The following is a 24,628-nucleotide window of genomic DNA, read 5'->3' as shown; positions in this document are numbered from 1 at the left end:
CCCCTAAATTGTCTGGATTCCCTACTGCTCTCAGAGACCCTCAGCCGTGTTGCCTATTGTCGAAATTGGTCTTGTCTACTCAGACATCTGGAGTTGAGTGAGATTTGAAGAGGCCCACGGGTTTGGAAGCTTGGATGCATCATCGGTAGCTTTGTCAGAGCTCAGCCTTAGCCATCCTTACCAGCCAAACCCCGCGCTACTACCGCATCTCTCGACGTTACCGACGCACCGTCAGCCGCACTCTATTACAGGACTGACGACCGCTTTCTTTCGCGTCTTATTTGAAGCAGTGAAGAGCGCGCTCCCAAACGGGCATTTGATCTCCCATCGTTCACGGCTATTCGGCATCTCCGCCTGAACGCGCGCACTTTGGAAGAAGCCCCAACCTCAATCGCACACTGTAACTCGACATGTCCTACTATCCCGGCCAGCAATACCACGGCGGCGGTGGCTACGGCGCCCCTCCACCGCCTCAGAATGGCTATGGTGGCCCGCCTCCGCAAGGATACCCGCCTCCACAGCAGAACTACGGTGCTCCGTGAGTAGAGAAGGACGAGTAATGCTCCACGGGTGCTGACGGATACCAGTCCCCCACAGCAATATGGATACCAGAGCCCACAACCACCCTACAACAACAACTATGGTCAACCTACGCCGCCTCCGCAGCAGTATGGATACAACCAGGTACGCATATGGCATGCTGACAAGGAAACCATGGCTGGAGTAGAGGCTGATTTGCACAGGGACCACCACCACCACAGCAGTATGGCAACTACGGCCCACCGCCTCCGCAACAACCTCCCCGTCCAGGCATGATGCCCACAGCCAACAGCAATCAATGGACACATGGAAACCACAACGCGCCCCCACCACCGCCCTCGGGCGCACAGAACTTCGGCCACGGCGCACCCAACGGCTATTCGTTTCAATACTCGGCATGCAACGGTCGACGGAAAGCCCTCCTGATCGGTATCAACTACTTCGGCCAACGAGGACAGCTTCGCGGCTGCATCAACGATGTGAAGAACATGAGCACATACTTGAACGAGTTCTTTGGCTACAAGCGGGAGGACATGGTCACGTTGACCGACGACCAGCAGAACCCCATGAGCCAGCCGACTAAAGCCAACATCTTGAGAGCGATGCATTGGCTGGTCAAAGACGCAAGGCCAAACGACTCTTTGTTCTTCCACTACTCAGGTGCGCCCCTGCTTTTATACCGTGCTGCTTTCAGCCATGCTAACCCACACTAGGCCACGGCGGTCAAACCAAGGATCTCGACGGCGACGAAGATGATGGCTACGACGAGGTCATCTATCCAGTGGATTTCCGCACGGCCGGTCACATTGTCGACGACGAGATGCACCGTATCATGGTCACACCCCTCCAGCCCGGTGTGCGACTCACCGCCATCTTCGATTCTTGTCATTCCGGCTCCGCCCTTGACCTGCCTTACCTCTACTCCACCCAAGGTGTGCTCAAGGAGCCCAACTTGGCCAAGGAAGCTGGTCAGGGTCTGCTGGGCATCGTGGCGAGCTATGCGCGTGGCGACATTGGCAGCATGATTGGTGGTGCCACAAGTCTGTTTAAGAAGGCAATGAATGGAGATGAAGTGCACAAGAAGAACCTAAGAACGAAAACTAGCCCTGCCGACGTAATCATGTGGAGTGGCTCCAAGGATACGCAGACTTCGTAAGTCTCTCCCCAACCCACCTCTAGATTTGATGCAGGCAATACTAATGCTGGACACTTTACAGGGCCGACGCAAGTATTGGTGGAGAAGCTACGGGAGCCATGTCTTGGGCTTTCATCTCTTCGCTCCGCAAGAATCCTAACCAAAGCTATGTACAACTGCTCAACAGCATCCGTGATGAGCTGCAGGGCAAATATGACCAAAAGCCTCAATTGAGCTGCAGTCATCCGTTGAGTGAGTGCTTTCCCATACCTCGCTATGAACGGGAATGGCAAACTGATTGAAATAGATACCGATTTGCTGTACGTCATGTAGACGTATTTTTTCCCGCAGATGAGGTTGTTGTAAGATGAGGCTATAATTCCGGATTTGGTCGTAGGGAATACTGTCTGACAGAGTGATACCATGACGCACCCATCCTTGGATGAAGAAGAAGTAGTAGTTGGGTGCAAAAATGCATTTTATCATGATCGAGTATACAACTTCTTTTGTATATACTTGGGGACGAGATACGACGGCGTTTCGAACAGGTCATTTGCAGTCATTGGAAGAGGGTGATCTTGGGGTAAAAGGAATCGTTATTCATTGCCATAGGGTATCGAACTTTCTTGTCTATCAAAGCTCGTCGACATGTATCCCTCTTGTAGCGCCATCGCTATCCATTATCATCGTTAATCATGATGCAACCGTATACTTCTGTGGTTGTTAAAGAGGCCTTAGAGCACTCCCTCAAAAGGGTATCTTGACTTCTCACCTGCTCACACCCTAAACATCAGCCATCTCCTCATCAACCCAATCTCTCCAACTCCTCCACTCGCCCCAGCCCAACCCCACCTTCTTCCCCTGGTACCTCACAACCCTCAACGAAACCTTGTTCCAATCCGCCTTCTTGCCATTCCATCCAGCCTTCCTCATTAGACTAACCAGCGCTTCTTCCTTGGTCCACCCTTGTTCGCTCGCAACATCAGGCAGATACGTACTCCCGTAGCGTCTACCCTTTTCGTGGAAACTGATCCGCAAGCCATGTTTGCCAATCTCCCAATCCATGGCATCGTCAACAGGCTCAAAATCTGTGAGGAGAGTGACAGCGCATTCGAGGGTTGGCAATTCGCGTGTGGTAATAGGCGAGAAACGCGTATCGTCGAATGCGGCCGTCAGCGCGTAGTCAGAGAGACCTTTGGTGAGTGGTTGTGCTTCAAAGGTCCCGATACAGCCCCGGAGTCGCTTGTCGCCAGAACGTGAGATTGTGTTCCACGTTACGAATAACGGATGCTCTTCCTCCTCCTCTTCCTCGCCTTCTTTGTCAGTCAAGTTTGTAGAACTGCTGCTCTGGCTTGTAAGACTGCTTGGTGTCTCGCTGCTCGGGCCACTGGGCGTCGAACTTGCGCTTTGCAGGCTTGAGGAGCTAGCTGACGAGGGAGGAGAGGCTAGGATACGCGATATAGCGGCGGGTTTGTATGAGCCATCTGCTGATACGGACGCGGACGCGGATGCAAGTGCGGCTTGTTCTGCTTGTTCTGCTTCGGTCTCATCTTCGAGCTCAGAGGTTGTGGTGGGTTCCGAGTTATATTTCGCCCAGAGGTGTTCGACTTGGGCTAGAGTGAGAGAAGGGCGCTTCTCGAGACTTGCGACAAGGCTTTCGAAACAATATGCGCAGTGCGCTTGTGTAGCCATGGTGGGGTGTTGGAAGGACCGACGCTGACGTTCGATGGGAGCGAGTAGGCGGGGGTTTGAAGGGCTGGCTGGACGCACGATCGGGGAGGACTAGATAGTGGAGAAAGAAGGATTGGAAATATAGCCTTTTACAACACAAGATAGGAAAGAAGTATGACGGCTGAATCCGGGGTGTAGGGCTGCTAGCTGATCGGGTCGGGTTGCGGCAGGGCTGTGCAGTAACGTCAGGAACCGGAACGTCTCGGCCGACTTGCCTCCGCGGAGAGATTCCAAGAGCGTGACGATTGTCTGTCGATATATGGCAGTTGTGCACGCTGTCGCACCAACTCCGGAGGGCCGACGTAGTTACCAGAGAGAGAGGGAGCAATGTGACGGAGGTGGTGAGGCGCCAGAGATAACCCCGCCGATCCGGCAAATGGTACCTTGGGAAGGCGTCATCATCTGAAATGAACAAAAGGAGATGCACAATCTGGAGAGTAAAATGTTATTCATTGCGATACAACTGAATGTATACTATTTTGCGAGATACTATCTGCACAAGCTCCCTAAGAGATGCACCGAAAGTCCCAAAACTCTGATTCAACAGTTGGTATGTAACCCCATCTTCATGCACACGTACCTTATGGGGTAAAAGGTCGTGTGTTTGGTAATGATGGGGATGATTGTTCTTGCCACGATAGATATTCCTTCAGCAGGTCGAGCATGGGAGAGCTCTGTTGCTGTACACACTAATGGCTGGGTTGAGGTTGGTGCCTCGTTGATCATGTCTCTCACTTACCTGAAGACGTTGCGAACGGTCAAACAGCCTAACACATCACTTGGACAGTCGCGCGCTGGTGGAACCGACCTGACTTTTCGACTTATTTCATTGCCACATTTCATGCCTGCGGTAGGCGTGAAGCCGCGTGCTCCAATCCCTTGAGTTCGAAGCTGTCATAGAAAGTCCGAATGCCATTGACGCCGACCAGATGTCTCATAAAGGAATCGAAAACCGCCATCGTCGCTCGCTCGTAATCGTATCGTCCTTTATGCCGCGTCGCGCTTGCCCTCCTTGACCTCCTTCTGTATGGTTGTTAGCGAGCCGCGTTTCCGTGTAGGAGTGAGCCGTCGGTACGCACCAAAGCGCGCATGGTGCCGTGAAGAGCATGCCTGTGGTTCCTCCTGAACTTGGGGTCGGTTCCCTTGAGCGAGGGGTAACGGTGGGTCTTGGGCTTCTTGATACTGCATTGCCATTGTATCAGCTTTTGGTTCTCAACAACGCATTCACGATCCTTCGCGTTGTAGATGGACTATCCGCGGATTCATGGCGCGTGCGATGGAGGAGGGTGATGCGTACCCGTTTCGGTGGTTCTTCTTGGACTGGTTGTGCTGGGACGAGTTCTTGGATTCTGCACAGTTGCATTAATATCTTGGCAGTAACAAGTGAGTTCTTGTAGACGTACTGGCCATGGCGACGGTTGTTGTTGTCGATTTGGCTTTGTGGTATTGTCGAAGAGCTGATGTCGGAACTGGTCGAATTTGCGCTCTGTCTGTGGTCACCAGTAAGCGAGTAGTTACTGGCGCTAGTGCGTCTTGGTGCATAATCCCTGGCCCTGGCTTTGCACATCTCGCGCCATCACCATCACCATCATCATCGCCACATCCAAGCTATGATCAACGCTTCCTACTAGTATCTACAAAGCGATTACACATATTTCATGGAGTGGTGGCCATAACACCACTCGCGCGGGCCTCGCGTTGTCGTCGCATCACCTTCGACTCCAGCGAGCACCACGGAAACGATGCCGTGACTAGCAGACACTCGCCTATCTCGTAAGGTGGTCTCATGAACAAGTCGGGTTCTTAAAAACCTATCAGGCTGTACAGGTATGTTCATGGATGTAGTGTTGACGTCTACGTTCTGTCTATCCAAATTGGCGTATGCCATCCATCTTCATCGCCTAGTGCCATCCTTGTTCGTAAATTCTTCGTCACTATCTTCTACCCAACCCATGGCATCCGGACATATCGTAGACCACATCTCGGAACACTGTGGAAGAGCTGTGTATTGCGAAAACACCCAGAGTGCAGTCCCGACATATCGCACCTGTCGTACGAAGAGGCTCAACTCTATCGAGTCGGTCCCCGACCATACTACACACTAAAGGTATGCAATACATTATGTGTTCTACTATGTTAGCGCAAAATACTGCGTATACTTCTAGAGTATACTAAAATGTAGGGTTGACATAAGTGCTGGGTCTATTCAATAAAAAGAGCTCCTTCATACGTGCTGTCTCAGCTGCGGCACTACTGTTTCCTTTGTCGCTTTGCCCTACCAACATTTCAAGTCATGCAAAGCTAGTCACCATTTTGACGTATCATGGCTTGTCCTTTGACGATCAGCGGAAAACGTGCGGCACTGTTCCATCACTTGGCTTGCTTCTTCCCCGCAAAGCGGAAGCGTAACCGTTCACCGGGTGTGCAAGTCGGCGAAAGGCGACCTCATCTGATTGGCTACAACCATCAAGTTTCGTCCACCCTTACTGATGTAAGAGGAATTGCATGCAGCTACAAAGCGCCTGTCACACAAGCATTACTACTATTTATCCTGCAACCCAAGTCTTAGCAAGCGCCGCGTCCTCTACCAAATCAACCATGGCGAATCCGGCTGAGAAACCATCGAGTTTGCCAGACAATAAGATCGAGATCATCAACGATACCCATGGAAATAACATAGACCCAATCGCTGAGAAGAAGCTACTTCTCAAGTGCGACCTTCGCGTTCTTCCGCCCCTCTTTGTCCTGTTCCTCTTAGCGTTTCTGGATCGTGTCAACATCGGTACAGTCATCCATTTCTAGTAGTGTGTTCACTGCACTAACGTGCCTAGGCAATGCGAAGATACAAGGACTAGTCGAAGACCTGGACATGACAGGACCGCTGGCTTATCGCTACAATATCGCTCTATTCATATTCTTCGTTCCTTACATCCTCTTCGAGGTGCCGTCAAACTTGATCTTGAAGAAGCTCAAGCCTTCAACATGGCTCAGCTTGATCATGGTACTCTGGGGTGAGTTCTGATTATCTTCGTATGTGTCCATACTAATGATAATCAGGCCTCTCAACCATCGGGATGGGACTCGTGAACAATTTTGAAGGCTTGGTAGCCATGCGCGTTCTGCTAGGCTTCTTTGAGGCAGGATTGTTTCCTGGTGTGTGATAGATTTACATTAGGATATGAGCTTCAAAACTAACCTTGCATAGGTTGTGTGTACCTCATCTCGATGTACTACAAGCGTTATGAGCTACAATGGCGCCTCACACTGTTCTTTACTGCAAGCATCATCGCTGGCGCCTTTGGAGGTGTAAGTATTCCCGCGTCACTTTGTGGCTCAGACTGACTTTCCCCAGCTCCTCGCATTTGCTATTGCTAAGATGGACGGCATTGCAGGTTATGGAGGATGGTAAGAACCCAAATCTACCAAATACATGCGGGACAGACACTAACTCTACAAACCAACGATCTAGGCGGTGGATTTTCATTATAGAAGGTATCATCACAGTTGTGGCTGGTATTGTTACAAAGTTCTGGGTCACAGACTGGCCCGAACAGGCAAAGTTCCTCAACGAGGAAGAGAGAGCCCTTCTCATAGCACGACTCAGTGCCGATACCGGTGATGCTGTGATGAATAGGCTGGACAAGAGAGCAGCGAAGAGGATATTTTCCGACCCTAAAATTTACCTGGGAACAGCTGCATACTTCGGTAAGAACCTTTGTTGTCCTCTCCATCTTCTTTTTCAGACACATGCTGACCATACACCCCCACGTGTAAGGAATCGTGAATACTGGCTATGCTGGGTCTTTCTTCACCCCAACAATCGTCAAAGAACTCGGCTACACCTCCGCCGCCGCCCAGGTACGGTCGATTCCCATCTTTGTGGTAGCAACTATCACTGCGGTCATCACGGCATGGCTGACCGATCGCCTCCGCCATCGCTACTGGTTTTGTATCTTCGGTCTCGTCGTCGCATCGATTGGGTACGTCATGCTTCTTGCGCAAGACAACCTCTCAGCTGGCGTCAAGTACTTTGCCCTCTTTCTCATTGTACCGGGTGGTTACATCACTCAGCCTGTTGTGCTCGTTTGGATGTCCAACCTTGTATCTGGACACTACAAGCGATCCGTCAGTTCTGCGATGCAAGTTGGGTTCGGAAACCTAGGAGGCATCGTGGCGAGCAACATCTTTTTGCAGAGTGAAATGCCGACATATCCGACAGGATACGGAGTTAGCCTGGGTATGTTGTGGATTTGTGGTGCCGCTTGCACGGCACTTTTCTTCATGGTAAAGTGGGAAAATGCGAAGAGGGAGAGGGGTGAGCGGGATGGGAGGCTGCAGGAGGTAGATGCCGATAATTTGGGTGATGACCATCCAATGTTCAGGCTCACGTCTTGAATTAAGGATGCGCGAGTTCAAGCCACTTCTATCAGCGATACACCCATCAGGTTTGCATTGAACAGAGTGAGCAGAGTGATGAAAATGGCGTCCAGCGAGCATGTGTTCGGCTTCCTGTATGAGTACTCTGATTCGCGTGATGCAGATGTCATTCCTACAATATCTGCCAGTCTTTGTCGGTGTCCATAGGACTCATCGCGGCGTCGGTCCAATCATCTTCAGATTCATGCCCAAGTTCGGTATCGGATTTGTCGACCTGAGAGGAGGGAGACGCCTCGTGAAACTCATCATCACTCGTTGACTTATCTCCTGCCGTACCAAGCTCTTTGTGTAGAGCCTCATGAGCATCGTCTTGTTTACCCAAATTGTCTTCTTGAGTCTTATCGTCTTGAATTTCCTCAATGAACGTCTCTGACCGTGTTCTGTGCGGTACCGCACTCATATCTTCCAAGAACATCCTAGAATCATTGTATTCTCTAGTCTCTTCATTCTACCGGTTGCATCGAACGGCAATAGTGACATCTTCTCTGTGTAGAAGGACATTGAACTCGCTCGCCGCACTGTAAAGTTTCATCTCATCATCCCAGATGTTGAGGTGCAGCATCTTGAATCCTGGCAAGTGTTGCAAGATGTATCCGCTTAGCTCCGAGTATGCTCTCCTAGTCGCAGCGTCGGAAGCGTCTTCTTCGTAGGGCTGGACTAGAAGGGATAGACATGAGACATGTTGGCGGGCTGATACGCTGATGCTCTCCAACCACTTGTGTGTAGCATATGCCTGGTACCGTCCGCGCGGGCAAGGGCCTGTTAGGAAAAGAAAGTTCCGACTTCCATACGCTATCGGCTCCGCATCGTCGTGAATCTCATCCCGTCGGTCCTTCTCCTCTTTTGTCGCAGGCCTTAGCATATTGATTGGCCCGTGAGGTGCTTGTAATACCCATAGCCCTTCATCTCCTGTTTTAAAGCGGAGCTCAGGGCCTGCACAACTATAGCGGGTGTAGATGTGACCTGGCTCGTTTTCGTCTTGCGAAAGGAGATTGTATCTTGGACAACGGCAAATATCGATCTGGGTGTGTCCGACGAAAGTGGTGTTACTGGGATTCTCAAGATAAGGCCAATCCAGAGTGTAGTTGAACGTCGTTACATCATCTGGTGTTGAGGGATGTGGCATTGATTGGATTGGGCTTTGGTACATAGCATCGGCTTGAGGAAAGGCTCCTGATCTCAGATGCGTGGTGATTGGATACTACAAGTTCCGACTGAACTCAAGACTTCCTTACTGCAACACGATGTTGCCGCCCAAGTCAAAAGAAGGGAAGCAAGGAAGGTGGTGGTTGAATTCGGTTCACTTCCTTACTTTTTCGTCAAATCGCCCAAACACGAGGCTGTTAATAGGTCATAATGCATACCGCTATTCTCACTACGCCGGAAATACCAAGCACGCTATAGGAGAGTCTGGCTAAGAATAGGCGAACGCGTTGACACAGCTGAGTACGAGACGGCGAGAGGAAACCAAAGACAAGCGTGGGGTAGGTCAGCGATGGTGGTGGTGGTGTTGTCGGTGAAGTACATCAGAGCTCAGAAATGGGCATGGCGGGTGAGACGTGCATATAGGAGCTATTTGTGGGGTCCGGTGAACAACAGGCATATGTATGAGGTGACGGCCTGGCACGGATAGTGCACTTCCGCGCATTTTGTTTATGCAGAGGTGTCTCTAGAGGCGGAATGGTAGTCAGACAACCCTCGAGTCGATCATCCGGTGTCGATGACAGCGCAGCAACGTCATTGGTCCATGCGTGATGGATCACCTGGGTAAGCGTCACGATCACCGAGCTTCGCGACATGCACGCCTTTGTTGACGCGCCATGTCATAACAAACAACAATCCGCTGTGTGGATGACCCTCGCCCGCTGTCTTGATGGCCGAGACTGGGAACGCTGAGCCCCAGACGCCGATCTCTGAGGGGCCCAGCTCGCCCACGACGCCGACGCAGAAGAGCAGCAATGGTTCGGCCAAGTCGATGACAGGGGAGCCGATTGAGCAGCAGGACTTTGCCAATCCGACGCTCAGTATAATACGAAGCTTCTCGCGCAGCACCTCTACAGGCTCGCTGGCGTCAAAAGAAGAAGCCCCGCCGCCGCTGCCACCACGACCCGGACTCGGTCTGCTTTCACGACCCTCGACGTCGCACTCTACAGCGCCCGGGAGACCACAGCTCCTTTCCAAAGCCACCACACAGCTGTCCGTGGCGAGGACACAGGCATTTGCCATAGACGCCAAAGATGAGTCGCCAACGTCCTCTGGGCCCAAGCCGCGCGACGTCCTGGGCGCAAACCTAGGCGCTCATAACCTCAGCGACGCCGACGACAGCGCGAGCATACGCAGCTATGCGCCAACGATAGACGCAGCAGGGTACCAGGAGAGCATACTGGGCGAAGTCATGGGCCAGGTTGAAAAGTCGGAGCAAGAGAAGTCGCTGCTCAGGACATTGGGTCACAAATTCGTCGATGCCGAAGCGCAGAGCATGTTTCCCCCAGATCCATATTTCGAGGCAGCTTTCCATCGCGAGTTTGACGACGTCGACGACATGGCTATGGACGGATCGAACGAAGGTCAGACGCATGGCATGTACCTAGACGTAGCTCTTACTGATGTAGTCAATAGAAGCCGTGATGCACCAGTGGCGCGCAAAGCTGAAGCATTTCCTCATCCTCTCGAGTGCCGGCAAACCTATATATAGCCGACACGGCGACGACCAGCTCATCACAAACTACATCGGCGTCGTACAGACCATCATATCCTTCTACCAATCCACCAACGATACATTGAGAGGTTTCACAGCGGGACATGTACGCTTCGTCGTCATGTCAAAGGGCCCGCTCAACCTGGTCGCCATCACACGGCTTCCAGAGAGCGACTCTCAGCTTCGGTCGCAGCTGGAAGCACTCTACATGCAGATCCTATCCACCCTTACCCTTCCTAGTATGGAGCGCATGTTTGCTGCACGCGCCAATTACGATCTCCGTAGACCGCTGCAGGGCACGGAGACGCTACTATCAGCGCTTGCAGATGGCTTCACAAGAGGCTCACCATCGACATTGCTCTCCGCTCTCGAGTGTCTCAAGCTTCGCAAATCCCACCGCACCACCATCAACAACACCCTCTTGAAAACCCGCTCCGACAACCTGCTCTACGGTCTCTTGGTAGCATCCGGAAAGCTCGTGTCTGTTGTCCGACCCAAGAAACATAGTCTACACCCCGGCGACCTCCACCTGATCTTCAACATGCTCTTCGAAGCTGGCAGCGTCAAGGCTGGGGGTGGAGAAAACTGGATCCCACTATGCTTACCAGGCTTCAACAACACCGGTTACTTGTACATGTACGTCAGCTTCCTCAACCTAGAACACCCAACGGAGCAGATGCAAGAGCGACCTCGCACGAGCGACGGCGCGGACGATGAGGTCGCGGTCCTCCTGATTAGTGCAGAGAAGGAAAGCTTCTTCGAGCTTAGACGTATGAGGGATGATTTAGTCGAGGTAGGCTCACCCGGTTTCCTTACACTCCTTTACAAAGTCTCCTTATTGTCCAGGATACCGGGATGGTACATCAGGACGCGTGGATCGTTGGTCAAGTGGTCTCTCCGTGCCGTCCCACGACGTTGTCCCGTGCCTTGAGATTATGCCATCGAACCATGTGGGCTCGCACGGAATCGGAGGGTAAATTCCCTCATTTTTTTCGGCCTTCTCTCATGGGTTCTCATGGGATTATTCCCGTATACCGTATTGTACATCTGCCGTACAAGGCTCACGGGCCACCGTTGCCATTCGGCTTCGGACGTCAGCAGCTCCGATGCTCCTTGTCGTACCTCCGCCTCGGATTCCGTGTCTCCCCTACCTTTCGCCCCGTTCTCACATCCCCTCGGCCTTTCGGCCGTACCGCTCGTCTGGTTCGTGTTCGACTAGGATTACCTGAGAGTAGAGCGGTGCACAGAGAATCGCACTAGTTAGATGTATTTTTTGGCTAACGGGTATTTCCGCAGAACTTGCAGCGCAATGGATCCATTGAGGCTATACGTACAGCGGTCCAGCAAGGGCGTCCCACTTGCACGGATATCGTGCCCGGGAGTCCGCTGAGACACTTTCTGTACAAGTCAAGGGGTAACGTGCAGTTTACCATGCCGAGTTACACACCGTATTTTGAAGGTGACTTGGAAAGGAGACGGTATGTGGCTCTTTGCATCCATGATCTTACCATTCTTTTCCCCTGGCACTATCCCGCTTTGCATGATTCGTTTTCGTCATGTACTATTACCAAGACGCCTTGCTAATACTCATCTTCTGTCTAGATTGATCAACCTCTACAGCAAACTCCATAGTAATGTGCACAACAAGCCATCAACGCTCAAAGTGCATCATGAGACGAACACGACGTGTATAGCGTTGGCGTGGAGTACACCGCTGTTTGAACTATATGCTGTTGCACCGGCCAATACATCGAGGGCTGCGCTGGCGCAGAGTGCGAATAAAGTCATTCAGTGGGTGCGACGAGAAGAAGAAAGGGTATTCATTATAGGAGGCGCTGTATTCTGATAGATCATCCATGCAAGGTAAGAAGAACCACGGCGCTATAATACCCATCAATGCAGAAAATCATAAGAGTATGTGTAATACACATTGTATCATTCTTCTTATCTTACCTGTGGTTCGAACAACCATCTTAGCTAAGCTTTTGGCAAGACACCGGCTCCCTTCATTTGCTCAAACACATCTTTCAAACTCGCCCACGTATCCCTATACCCTGTCCAACCGCACTCCCTCGCCTTACTCATACTAATCACCAGATCGAAACTGCGTCCCAACACGAAGCCCAGGAAAGCCCAAGTCGCTTTGTCGAAGATCTCCTTATCCAGGCCTTTGCGCTCGGCAAAGCTTTCCCACGCACTCTTGACATCAGTACGTTGCGACCACTTGACCAGATCAATTTGCTGCTCCACAACACTCTTCTGCAGTACCGGCGTTCCCTGAATGCCAATCTCGTTTGCTACCACACTAATGGGAGGTTCAGGCGCCATATCCATGGTACTCCACATGTCCCCATCGCTACTATGTGCACCCTCGAACTGATTGCGTTTGACGCTGCCACCAAAATACTCGACGACTTTAGGCCAAAGGTTCTGCCAGCTCTCCACATCACCGTTGACGACGTTGAAAGCCTGGTTTGCAGCGCGTGGCTCGAGAGCAGCCCAGTTACAGAACTCAGCATGGAGTTTGGATGATGTGAAGGAATCGAATTTTGTGTAAAATGCAGGGGAACCGGGGAAAGTAAGGCCATCATTACCGGAGAGTTCCTTGGATACGAGGGCGTAGAGAGCGATGGCAGTGGAAAGATTCATAAAGTTTCCCATTGCAAATCCAATGACGTCGTTGGGATAAGTCGCAACCCATTCTTTGGAATGTTTCTTGCAGAAGTCGTGCAGGATATTTTGCTGGTTATAGTAGAAGTTTGGGGGCCACTTGGATGTATCAGTGAGCCAGGGAGCATCCTCTGTCATGGGCTGTTTAGGCATTCCCAAGTGGACACCGTATTGCTTTGCGCCACATACTAGAATGATTCGCTTGACATCTGAGATTGCCCCCGTCTTTTCAAGGGCGGACAGGAAGTTGGACAGCATGCGGCCGTTGACTTCCCAAGCGTCGTCTTCCTTGTCTTGGGCCAGGTAGGCGGCGAAGAAGATGTACTCTCCGCGTACACTTTTGAGGTCATTGGCCATGTCATCAGGAGAGGACTGTAGGTCAATGTGATTGTGGATGACGTTGTCGGAATAGTCTTCCTTCTTACTGCGGGAAAGGGCATGAATGGTCGGCCATTGTTGGCGGTGTTGGCTGAGTTCTGAGACAATCTCACGGCCCAGGATGCCTGGGTTCGTCAATTCAGGAATGGATGAAGCGAGAGTGATAAGTACCAGTGGCACCGGTTACTATTGCAGAGGGCATTTTGCAGCGTGGTTGTTGTATGTTTTGGTTGTTGTCTAGGTTGAGGTACTGCTATAAGAGGGTGACTGTGACCATGCATGACGTAAGGATGCTTTCATGAAGGTATGTCACAACCCAACCTCATGGATAAGCGTCCACTTGGTGAGGTAGTAGATCTGAAATGGTGATGCGTCTCCGGCTAGTCCATCCAAAGACTTGCATCGATGCGGTAATGTGTCAGTCACAAAAGTGTACTGTAATCGCGTGATCCATTCATCATGGAGGGTGCTCGGTGGATGCTTGATAGATAATTTGCAGCTACTCGAGTCGGCTGAGGATATTTGTATTGTAGAGAAAGCGCTACGAAGTTTGATTGGCGTCGTCGGATTAGAGTATATGACAGTAGCAGAATACCATGATCAACGCAGGACTACATGAACCCACGAACTCAATATTCACACATTCAGTGCATCAACCCCCAAATGGATGTTGTTTCCTTTTGCCGTGTGTTTCAGTACAGCCAGCAGTTCTCTTGTCGGGCTAGAACAAAGTGAACCCAATACGACCTAGCAGGAAATGTAGTGAATGAAGAGCACTGCATGCTCAGCCCACCCAGACATCACATGGATTTGCGTGTCTGGCAGACGTGTTTTCCAGCCTTCTAGTGTCCTCGTTCCTCGAAGACGCCCCATCGTTTACATGTTTCGTGGGTGGCGCTTGCCGCAGAACGTTTGACCGTTGTGTTCCGATATCATGCCATGACAGCTGCCACGTGGCGCGGGTGTGCAACGTAACCGTTATGCGTTTCGTATGTGTGGATGAAATGAGTGGAGGGGGCGACGTGAACCGAAGGCGCTTTCACTTGGGCGGACGCTTTTGCCATGTGAGCTCCCGGAATTGATTCTTGACCTCATCCTTGAAGTGATCAAGCGATGATGGGCCCGTCCCTACAGTGTGTTAGCAGCCGCAGTTTTGATCAGACGGGATAGAGACATACGGCCTTGGCCATTCTTCTGCTCAAAGTCTGGCAGCCTGTTGATCTTTCGATAGGCCTTTTGCACGGCGCGATTAAATCCCGGGGATCGGATGAGCTTGGAAGAGTCAGTAACTGGAGCGGTGTGTGGCAGCAAAGGGATTATCGACGTGCCTTTGCGACGGCCCAAGCCTGTTCCGAGCTGTCAGTTTGATATGTCTGTTTCGTTTGGACATGGCACATACCTCGAAGAGAGCAAACCAAGGTGCAACCATGGCGTATTCAATGTGACATTCACAGGTGGCAGTAGCTGCTACGGCAAAGTAGCAGGTGTACGCAGGCGTTGCGTTTGTTGGCCGAGGGAGGATGGTGGCGACGGCGTGCGGGTGTGGTGGGTGTGGTGGACGCAGGGCGCGGAAACAACCAGATGGACAGGGAATGGGCCTGCCAGCAATTGTGACACGACGACGGCGCCTGACGTTTGCAAGTGGATCCCCACTCCAGCAATTGTTTCCTCTGCTGTGCTACAAAGTGCTGCGCTCCAGACATGACATGCATATCACCTGGCCCACGGCTACATTTTTCCATCCGTCGCTGACACCCCCGCCAGCTGCTCCACTACGAGGCTCGCCTGCAGCCCCTCGTCGTCTAGACCATCTTTCGCTCGACCTGGTTCTTGGACACTACACTACTACCATCGCAGCAGACATCGACCTAGGGAGGCCCCGGACCCCCACGAGTAGTCGCACACGTGTCAGTGGAGGCATAACATCTGCCGCACTCCACTCTCCAGCCTATCTTTCCTTTCTTGGGCGCGCCACGACCTGCACCTAACCGTCTCCCGTCACCATTCCGTCTTCAAACTTTCCTGTCCCTCCATTGCCAGAACCCGAATCATCCCACCACAGCACCGCAAACTTCTTCAAACTGCATAAACTCCGCGCCCTCCGGCGCAAGGCGAAGCTCAAGGGCGTCCTCATCAGGACCGACCCAGCCATGGCCACGGCCGGCGTTCCCATTTCCCCCTCGTCGTCCAAGCGCTCCCGTAGCAAGGACAGCACGCGATCAGTCACCACCTCGTCCCTCAACACGCCCGCCGCCAACACGCCCTCTGCAAGCACCAGCAGTCTCGTCATCAACTCGTCCGTCACAAGCACCCCAGCCACAGGCCATGCACATGGCCACGATGCTGTCCCGTATCCCGCCTTCCTGACGTCGCCCAAGGACATTCACACCAAATGGAATCGCTTGGAGATGGCCCAGGTCGAGCGCCTGAGGGACAGCACCCAGGCCGGCGCTTCGGAAGAGGCTCCCAAGTGGGCGAGGTGCTTCGGCGAGGATTATGCCAACCGTAATCGCTACATCAACGTTGACCCATACCAATCCAACAGAGTCCACCTTGAGGTACCAGACGGCCATTTCGACTACATCAATGCCTCGCCCATAGTGCTCGAGACGACAAAGTCTGCGACGGAGCTCAAGTACATTGCAACACAAGGACCCAAAGCAGACAGCTGGTCGCACATCTGGCGCATGATCTGGAAGGAGAACCAGTCGCCCGCAGTCATTGTAATGCTGACCCAGACCCACGAGGCGAACCGAGAGAAATGCTACCCCTACTACCCGCAATCCTTGTCGAATCCAGATATGCGCATCAACGAGCACGACGAGTTTCAAGACGGCTTCATACACAATCTCCACCTAGCCTCGTACACGACAGACGAAGAGGCTAGGACACAAGTAAGGGAAATCGACATGACAACAGATGATGGCAGTGAGTCGAAAAAAATCTGGCATCTGCTCTTTGCTGGCTGGCCTGATTTCTCCGTGCCTGAAGGCGACGATCGCGCTGGTATGCTGAAGCTAGTGGATATATCGCGGTCCAAGAACACGGACAATTCGACCAACCCACGAATCGTTCACTGCAGTGCAGGTATCGGCCGCAGCGGAACCTTTATCGCGCTTGATTGGCTCATGCAGGAGCTCCAAGAGGGCGCACTGGACGATGTACCTGACGACGAAGATCCTATATTAAAGGTTGTCGAGATGCTCAGAGACCAGCGAGCTGGCATGGTTCAGTCCAAGGTTCAGTTTCTCTTCATCTACGATGTCCTCCGTGAGCAATGGTGTGAACGGTGGATCTCTCAGCATCCGGACGAAGCAAACCGACTCGGTCTCGCCACTGCAGCAGCTCCTTCTGACGGTGTAGAAATTACTTCTGACAATGAGCAACCTGCACTCAAGCGCCAGAAATCGATACACAATAGCGAAGCCGCCGAGAGCCTCCAGCTCCCACTACTAGCATCACGACCGTCGAGTTCACGGGGCGCTTCGAGTTCACCAGCGCCAGACGCACGCGCACAGTTAGAGGCTGAACTTCAGGAGGCCGACCTGGAGTACGAGAAGGGCAAGACTTAGTGGTTTTTACCAAGAGCTCGTCGGACGCACATCAAGGTGTCATCATGGATTTCATCTCCAGTCGTCCATTCATATCATACCTTCGATATTGTCCCGCCTTCTGATCCTGGCACTCCGCCTATGATCGTGGTTACTGGCGTGGACAGCGATATTGAGCAGCAGGACGGTGCTGTCGATCTTGAAGCAAACGATCAACCCCCTGCTTACAGTCGCGCACCCCCTGAAATCACCTTGCTAGATTCACGTCCTGTTTTCGCGTACATACGCGGCCCTCAACATATCGTTTTGTTGACAATGGGTGTTATTTCGGTCTTGGTTGTTGGCTTTATGTTTGTGTACTGGGATACTCTAGATAGAGTTTAATTGTGTGTGTTTTTTTATGTAGGGAAGCGGGAAGCATAGCGTTGCGAAATACCCCTTGAATTGGGTCGGTTTGGTTTCGGTCACTGCGGCGGTAAGCAAAGCGAAAGCAATTTAGCCTACATTTCGCCTTCATTATGGGTAATTTCAAACTCCCATTGTCCGCTGTCTTTTTGGTCTCTGTATTCGTCTTTGGTTAGTGATGCTGTTCTTATCCGCCTGCTGCTTAGCACTACTAACAAGTTCACGTTTTCTCATATACCTCAATCCAAAGAACACCCTAAAGATATTCGTTAGAACTACAGATGAGAGACCTGAATAACATAGACATTGGTATGCCCTAGAGTATGTTTTGGATACTCCGTGTCGAACGGGGCAACTACGTATACCTGTCTTCTTACGAAACACAACTACGGTCAAACATTAGGGCTTACTTGCTCGACTGCCTCCCAACGTCGCTCCGCTCCCGTAAATCTAGACTCCCGGACAAAGATCTACCATGTTTAGTCAACAGGATTGCCCAAGAAATGCTGATGTATTGTAAAGCATGCACATGTACCCGGTACAGTATCCACATTACCCCGGATTACTATCTCGCATTCCCACTCCGATGTCTTCTTAGTAAGGACCACGGAATAGTTCCGTGTCGGACTCCCCGTTGCTTGCTCAGCTTCATGACTCATGCTGGCTCGCAGGTAGATGAGCTGCTTTGTGGAACAATCTGCTCATCGAATATACTTGCATCCGTCCGCTTTCTACACAGAACAATCCTTGTCGTAAAGGCAGTCGCTGGACTGCACATCCATTTGCGGAACGACAAGGCACTGCGAGTAACGTTAGAGTGCGCCGTGGCGTTGGCCTAGATGAGAAATGGACCTTGGTGTTCAAGACGTGGATCTCTTTCAGCTCGAGTCGCCTCAAGTAGCTGATACACGCCACTCCAATCAACCTTACATACTAACCGACTGGCTAGCTCACCAGCTGCCCATTCGTCTACCTATCTACGCTCTCTACTACTAAGCAGCCACAAGATTGCTGTTCCGCACCTCCAGCCATGTCATCAATTCCATACAGCCATCTCACCCCCCAAAAAAACTAGCAGTCAGGACGTGTCATCTTGCTCTCCAGTGGAGCGACTTGGCAAAAGATGATGGCCTCGACTTGGATTCAGGTTGCTGTCTGTCTCGCTTATCGTGAGTTGTTCATGGCTGATTGGTTCGCGGTGTTTCTTGCGGGAAGTGCACGATCGGTGTGGGGAGCGGGCGCATGTAAGCTTACTTGCGCGGGGTTTTCAAGCGTTTCTGGGTCTGAGCATGTACTGCATGTTGTTTGATATGATATCGTTGGTTTGAAGGCTATGCTTTGTTCGAATATGCTGTCGTCTTGATTCTCATACTAGTGGGCATGATGATGTGCTAGTGCCGGGCTAAGATGAAGTGTTATGAAATACATAAATCTCTATTGCTGCTCCGTACTTCTCGATTCAGGTATGCAGAATTCTTGGGCACTCTATGTCCTATCGTCGTATCGTTTCCAATACACGGATGCACATATGATGCACGTCTTGTGAATAGTGCCCAGTTTCGCCGCTCTATCTGATTCACATCTTACCTCAGCGTTTGCACATTGAAAAACATAGTTTTGACTGCATGCCTTTTGAACCCAGGCTCCCAGTGCGAAGTGGAGCTTTACTGCTGAGGCGGGATTTTAGTCTAGGTCATCGTCGGGGATAAGTTCCCGTAGTGGCGAGCTTAGAAATGGGGATTGTGACGCTATCTTGACTCTAGGAGTAAGAATCATTTTCACTACCTAGTCGCACATCGTCAAGCGGCAATCGTTGGAGGAAAGATCTGCCACAGGCTAGATGAACGTTGTAATCTTTTGCGTTATTCGGGAGCGGTGTCAAAGCCGCGAAGTAAGGGCTGATTGATAATCGTAAAGAGGCGATACTTGAGCACGTGGTGCGTGGTAGTGGCTAGAGATCGAGAGTATCGAGACGTTTTGTAGAGGTCGATGAGATGACGTCCCGAAAGACGCGACATAAGGCCGATACTTATCGGACTACGTTGGTGATCGACAGATTGACACGGCGTTTGAGTTAGCCAGGGGGACCGTATCACAGGCTGTGTTCCTTGAATACAGACATTAAGATTCAGCCGCATCTGTATATCGATGTTCTGTGATAGCCGTTTTACAACACTAACAGTTGCTGATTCGCTGTGGCCACCAAATCCGGGTTGAAGTTTGGACCGCTGCGGCGGGGCATCTCCTCCTTCGCTTCGCATGAATACTCACCAAGAACGAACATGGGTCCAAATGGGGCAATACAACCTTGTCATCGTTGCCCAAAAGCTCCAGGTGCGCTTATAGCCGACCCCGTTTCGGCCTGTCTTGAACACACGGTGACGTTACTGAAAATCCTGCTTGTGCAGAACTTCCACCTGCAGCATGCCGTTTATGTCACGAAGACATTGTAATGGTCACAGATGATAAGGTGCAAGCGAAAGCTGTGTACTGCCGCTGAGAAGTCTAAGCAAGGTTGTCCAGCCGTTCTTGGTGGCCTTCTTTGCGCAGATGTTGAAGGCTGTAGCTGGGGTGCCACATGGGTGCTGATCAGCCGCATGTAAAGCCGTCGCACAAGGACCGTTCGATACGGATGTCTCTTGGGTATTCAAAGTGGTGCGGTACGAGTGGCTCGTCGCCGTTCTGTTTACCGCACGCTCGCGATAACGAAGGTGGCGTATTACGCACATTGAGAATCTGCTGCAATGGGAGAGACCTAGTGGTGGGTTACGATACGCATCGATCAGGCTGTTACCAGCAGCAAGGTAGTGGGGGTCGCATCCCTTCCTAACATGAAGACGCACGTGTCGCATGTGAAGCTTCTTCCCCCACACGCTGCCAACTAATATCTCTTTCTGACCAGGCAGTCTGGAGTACAGGTATTGGTGATTGTAAGTATGCAATAGCACCAACGACACCATGCATTGACACCAGTGGCCTTTCCAGTATAAAATTGTTTCTAGACAAGTTGTGGTCCATGAATGAGTAAAGATTTTGTGCGGACGGGCGGGCATCCAAAGGTATTTCGAAGCAAACAGGTACGGGCGTATGGACGCCAATTGCCCCGTCCCGCACGTCGATCTCGGACAGTCATCTTCGTCCAAGAAATCAGAGTGTCGGAAGGGCCGAATACTCGTGTGCGACAAGCCGAAACTAAGTTATTTCGAACAACGTTCGTACGATCGCTGACTTTGTCATCGAAGGAATGCTCCATTCTTGGACCCGCTGGTCGTCAAGATCGTGACTGATTGTTGACCTACCGTGGCAGGTTTGCCGTGTTCTCTCACAGAGAGACTTTGTGCTAGTCGGACTGATAAGAAAGGAAGGGCGATGGCGTATGTGAAAGCGCTGTACAACAACGTCATACTTGAAGCTCAGAACTGAACGCAGGTGGCTGACACAAAGACGCGCACTCATGAAACGAGTCTCGACCATCGCGATCATGGTCCAAGTGGGGATGCTGTTCGCTCTCGGCGAAACCAGTGAGCTGGCGCTTGGAGCTGGGGTTCCCCATCCAGTTGTGGATATGCTGTAAACGGGTCGATCATGATCACCAGGTCCTTCGCGGTCGCGTTACGGATATTGCCGACAAGTAATTCCTGCAGTTATTCGTGATGCTGTCACATGGATGATGCATGCTACAAAAGTCGGTATGTTGATGCCGTCAAGTGCGATGGGACGCGTTGTGCTATGCAGAGGGTCTGAGCACTATCTGAAGATAGGAGGTTCCCCCAGAGCCCGACTTGCGGCCGAAGGAGTTACCAACATGGATTCAGTTTTGTCGTTGGTGGTGTACGGCTTTCGCGTCGACTTTCCTCTCCAGGCTCATTCCAGGGCCGCAGCGCGATGTTCTTAGTAAACGTCCCTTGTTCGAGACCTCAACAACGTGGCTTTCGTGCACTTGGAATGCGCTGTGACGTGGGTGGATATGTCGCAGGGCTAAGTATTGAAGCTTTCAGCCTTAAATTGTGTGATGGGGCCTAAGTGGGAACGCTTTGGTGATTCGCCTCATTGCTATTCCTGTCTATGAGGCTCAACTCGACCTTGGCTGGTCTAAACAGAACGATTGGCAAATTTTCGCCAGCCAAGATGCACCGCAATAATCGGCTTATTACTGACTTCGGAAGAAAACCCACAGCGAGCCAGCCATCTGAGCGAAAATGGTTTCCCTAGTTCGTTGACATCATTTCACGTTGGATGGTAAGAGCAAAAACGACCAAACCAGCGCTGGAGTCGGGAAGAGCCTTCCAGACCAGGCTCGGACATCGCGTTCACGACAACCGTGTGGCTCGGCTTCGGATTTTCGAGACGGAGGCTGGACGGCCCATTGCCGAGCATGAAAACAGGTGCCGAGTATTTTCGTCCCTGGCGGAAGATGAACACAACCGATCAAGCCTTGGCGCCAGACTGCTCCTCAGTACAGTGTACACGTCGCCTTGAGGCTTGGGAAATCGAACTGTCCAGGATGCGCCCAAATGAGCGATAGAGTGTCCAGATATTCCAAGCTGGGATCTCGAATTGAGATGAGACCCTATACATCGTCGGGGCCCGAATGGATCCCGTGACCATCGATTTTCACGTTTGGGAAACAACTTGTGGAGATCATGAGGCGGAGTTCAGGACTGACCTAAACGACACCTGGGCGGAAGTCTTGGTTATCCGACGCTGGAGCATGCCCAGCAATCTAACTCCGCGAATTAGTGTAGAGGAAGGTTACCACTAACACCCCTTCGCCCAGTAATTACACGATGGAGACGGATCAATGTGCGTACGTGAGAAGGCTATTCCGTCGCGACTCCATTGGCACCTCGGCAGCCGGCATGTCTACGATCCGTCCACCTTTGCCTCAGGGCGCTTTGTGGCGCCTGTGGCTAATGGCTCGCCTGTCGCGTATGGGCAAAAGCGAATACGCATGTGCCTCTTGGCTTCTTGTGGCACGATCGCCTGATCGTCTTGACACTTCGAAACGTGCGGTGAACAGCCTCAACATCGACTCCATCTATATGGAACATGCATAGATCAGCGATGTATTCGATGTCTTACGATTGGCAATGCCCTGTTTGTTGGCAGTGCAGGTGCTACCGTCGGGCTTGTTTCTGGAGTAATGCCGCCTGATGGGACGCGGCCTCGAAAATGACAACGGGTCAACGATGTCTCTAATGCGACAACCCCTGTTGTGACCAAGCTTCGTGGAGCATATTCATCCACTTATGTAAGCCAGAAGGGTTGTCGATCTTGCCAATCATGTTGGGCAGAGTACTGATGGTTTCACGGGAGCAGCTGCATTCATGCAAGGCCCATGTCAGCGCAGGCAGACTCCTGACACTACTATGATAACGCAGCAAGGCTTTGTAGGGAGAGGTAGAGATTTGCATCGCGATTCCCATAACAGCGATGAAACTCTACTGAGCTATGGTTGGGCAGGGCGAACGTTCTTCGCCCAACGTGACAAGGAAGACCGCTGTTACTCGTCTCTAAGAGGAGGCTACAAACCTGCTAGACTTTGGATACAAACGCTTTTTGTTTTGGAAACAAGAAGGGACTGGCGCCTGACCATTCGTGGTTGATGGTTTGTACAGCTTCAAGAAGCTTGGTAACTACGTTGGAATGAAGGCCTAATGACAGCGGGGTTGATCGTCAAGAACCCTGAGGTGTTCGAGAACCGCCGAATTTACAAACGAGTTTATGGGCTTACATGATCGCTCTTACCAACTCCGCACTGGTCAGTTCGTAAGCCATCCAAGAATGCGAGATAACTCGCCGAGCCCGCTCTGTACTTCAGTAGACAGGAGACATGCCGTTACCGCTAACGAGCTATGAGCTCCGGGAGGACAGCCGATATGCTGAAGCCTATATCAGCGGTCTGCATCACCGCAATGGTGAGGTCGCGAAGAACCGCCTAAAGTGATTGTGAACAATGTGTCGCATCCATTCCCCGCTTGGACTGCAGGCGCTGACATTCATTACACGTGAAATGTATCCGCGTATATGAGCCACGTCCTGCCAAGACATGGCAGGCCTTGTCAGCGAAGGTGTCGTATAGACGCATTGAGCCTGATGGATACGGCATTCGCAAGAATGTACGAAAGTAACGATCCTCAGCCCCCTTGCCTGACGACGCTTTGTGCGGGTCGCCCAACACCAAATCTCTCAGACCAAGAAGATGTGTGCCTTGCCAATGATGTATTCAACGATGTAGAAAGCTTAATAGCAAACAACTCCTGAACTTGCAATTGAGTGTAGATGAGTATGGATGAGTGAACAATCGGGCGGTTAATGTTTGCGGTGGCTCGATCATGGGTGATCATGTATAACCGAGACTACCTAGTCGGGACACGCAAAAGACAATGCGACTGCCAGTAAAGCCCACACACAATAGCGACTCTCAAAGGGCAATGTTGGCCAAAACTAGTTTCACATTGGACCATACTGAAGTCTGTGGCTGGGGCAAAGTCATATGCAGAATGCTGTCAGCAACTCCAGACGATGCAGTCTGCTGAATGTAGTGCGCTTACAATGACAGGCGACGGTAGCCATAAACAGTATACAGCTGCTGGAGATTTATTTCGTTCCCAACAGTATTTCTCCCTGTTCAACGACGCGCAGACGGGATGTTGCGTGAGTCTTCACATGAAATTTCCGCATATTCGCTCAGCTTATCTCGCTCCAGTCCCCTTTCAGATCGGACGGGTCACTTGAAGACGGACGGGTCCTCTGAAGTTGCCGCGAGCCGTTTCTAACGTCCGAGAGAGCGAATTTTCAGCCAGGAGAAAGATCGCTCGGCTGTCAAATCAGTCAGCCAGTCATGCCTCTCTTCGGCCGAAGCTTGAGCGTGTACAAAGTACACCGGGTAGTTGCCAGAACCACGGTCAAAATAACGTTATTAGTGATAAAGCATAATGATGACAGGTGGACTGACGGTCAACCTTGCAACTGATGAAGCACATGGTCAACGTTGATGACGAGCTCGGCAAAAAGCCCAATGGCTGGGGGTTCGCGCCTTTCTGGAGATTCGGGAAGCGCGTTTTGTCCGCACGTTTTTGG

At 51.6% G+C, this 24,628-nt stretch overlaps 9 protein-coding genes across 9 annotated transcripts; 4 read left to right on the top strand and 5 right to left on the bottom strand.

Moving 5' to 3' along the window:
• Positions 1-410: 410 nt before the first annotated feature.
• Positions 411-2,008, top strand: MCA1 (Ca(2+)-dependent cysteine protease; the record flags this gene model as incomplete). The annotated part of the gene is made up of 6 exons (XM_051727258.1): positions 411-538; positions 588-684; positions 744-1,200; positions 1,254-1,692; positions 1,758-1,927; positions 1,983-2,008. The coding sequence occupies 6 exons, from the start codon at positions 411-413 to the stop codon at positions 2,006-2,008; spliced, it is 1,317 nt and encodes a 438-aa protein (XP_051593065.1).
• A 450-nt stretch (positions 2,009-2,458) lies between these two features.
• J4E82_000937 (uncharacterized protein) lies at positions 2,459-3,367 on the bottom strand (the record flags this gene model as incomplete). Its single annotated transcript, XM_051727257.1, has 1 exon — positions 2,459-3,367. One exon carries the CDS (start codon positions 3,365-3,367, stop codon positions 2,459-2,461), a length of 909 nt encoding a protein of 302 aa, XP_051593064.1.
• A 1,026-nt stretch (positions 3,368-4,393) lies between these two features.
• RPL29 (60S ribosomal protein L29) lies at positions 4,394-4,816 on the bottom strand (the record flags this gene model as incomplete). The annotated part of the gene is made up of 4 exons (XM_051727256.1): positions 4,394-4,429; positions 4,486-4,588; positions 4,704-4,755; positions 4,810-4,816. 4 exons carry the CDS (start codon positions 4,814-4,816, stop codon positions 4,394-4,396), a joined length of 198 nt encoding a protein of 65 aa, XP_051593063.1.
• Positions 4,817-6,004: 1,188 nt separating this feature from the next.
• J4E82_000935 (uncharacterized protein) lies at positions 6,005-7,801 on the top strand (the record flags this gene model as incomplete). The annotated part of the gene is made up of 7 exons (XM_051727255.1): positions 6,005-6,188; positions 6,238-6,417; positions 6,464-6,559; positions 6,612-6,712; positions 6,759-6,811; positions 6,876-7,111; positions 7,182-7,801. The coding sequence occupies 7 exons, from the start codon at positions 6,005-6,007 to the stop codon at positions 7,799-7,801; spliced, it is 1,470 nt and encodes a 489-aa protein (XP_051593062.1).
• A 490-nt stretch (positions 7,802-8,291) lies between these two features.
• Positions 8,292-8,969, bottom strand: J4E82_000934 (uncharacterized protein; the record flags this gene model as incomplete). Its single annotated transcript, XM_051727254.1, has 1 exon — positions 8,292-8,969. The coding sequence occupies one exon, from the start codon at positions 8,967-8,969 to the stop codon at positions 8,292-8,294; it is 678 nt and encodes a 225-aa protein (XP_051593061.1).
• Positions 8,970-9,716: 747 nt separating this feature from the next.
• MON1 (Vacuolar fusion protein mon1) lies at positions 9,717-11,472 on the top strand (the record flags this gene model as incomplete). Its single annotated transcript, XM_051727253.1, has 2 exons — positions 9,717-10,410; positions 10,463-11,472. 2 exons carry the CDS (start codon positions 9,717-9,719, stop codon positions 11,470-11,472), a joined length of 1,704 nt encoding a protein of 567 aa, XP_051593060.1.
• A 1,046-nt stretch (positions 11,473-12,518) lies between these two features.
• On the bottom strand, positions 12,519-13,791 carry J4E82_000932 (uncharacterized protein; the record flags this gene model as incomplete). The annotated part of the gene is made up of 2 exons (XM_051727252.1): positions 12,519-13,714; positions 13,761-13,791. The coding sequence occupies 2 exons, from the start codon at positions 13,789-13,791 to the stop codon at positions 12,519-12,521; spliced, it is 1,227 nt and encodes a 408-aa protein (XP_051593059.1).
• An 837-nt stretch (positions 13,792-14,628) lies between these two features.
• On the bottom strand, positions 14,629-15,018 carry J4E82_000931 (uncharacterized protein; the record flags this gene model as incomplete). The annotated part of the gene is made up of 3 exons (XM_051727251.1): positions 14,629-14,717; positions 14,768-14,861; positions 14,989-15,018. The coding sequence occupies 3 exons, from the start codon at positions 15,016-15,018 to the stop codon at positions 14,629-14,631; spliced, it is 213 nt and encodes a 70-aa protein (XP_051593058.1).
• A 721-nt stretch (positions 15,019-15,739) lies between these two features.
• On the top strand, positions 15,740-17,161 carry J4E82_000930 (uncharacterized protein; the record flags this gene model as incomplete). Its single annotated transcript, XM_051727250.1, has 1 exon — positions 15,740-17,161. One exon carries the CDS (start codon positions 15,740-15,742, stop codon positions 17,159-17,161), a length of 1,422 nt encoding a protein of 473 aa, XP_051593057.1.
• Positions 17,162-24,628: the final 7,467 nt, after the last annotated feature.

The sequence above is a fragment of the Alternaria postmessia genome, assembly GCF_024291825.1.
Source record: "Alternaria postmessia strain BMP 2775 chromosome Unknown scaffold_3, whole genome shotgun sequence".
In the NCBI taxonomy this organism is placed as follows: Eukaryota; Fungi; Ascomycota; class Dothideomycetes; order Pleosporales; family Pleosporaceae; genus Alternaria; species Alternaria postmessia.
This window is presented reverse-complemented; position numbering and strand designations above follow the sequence as displayed.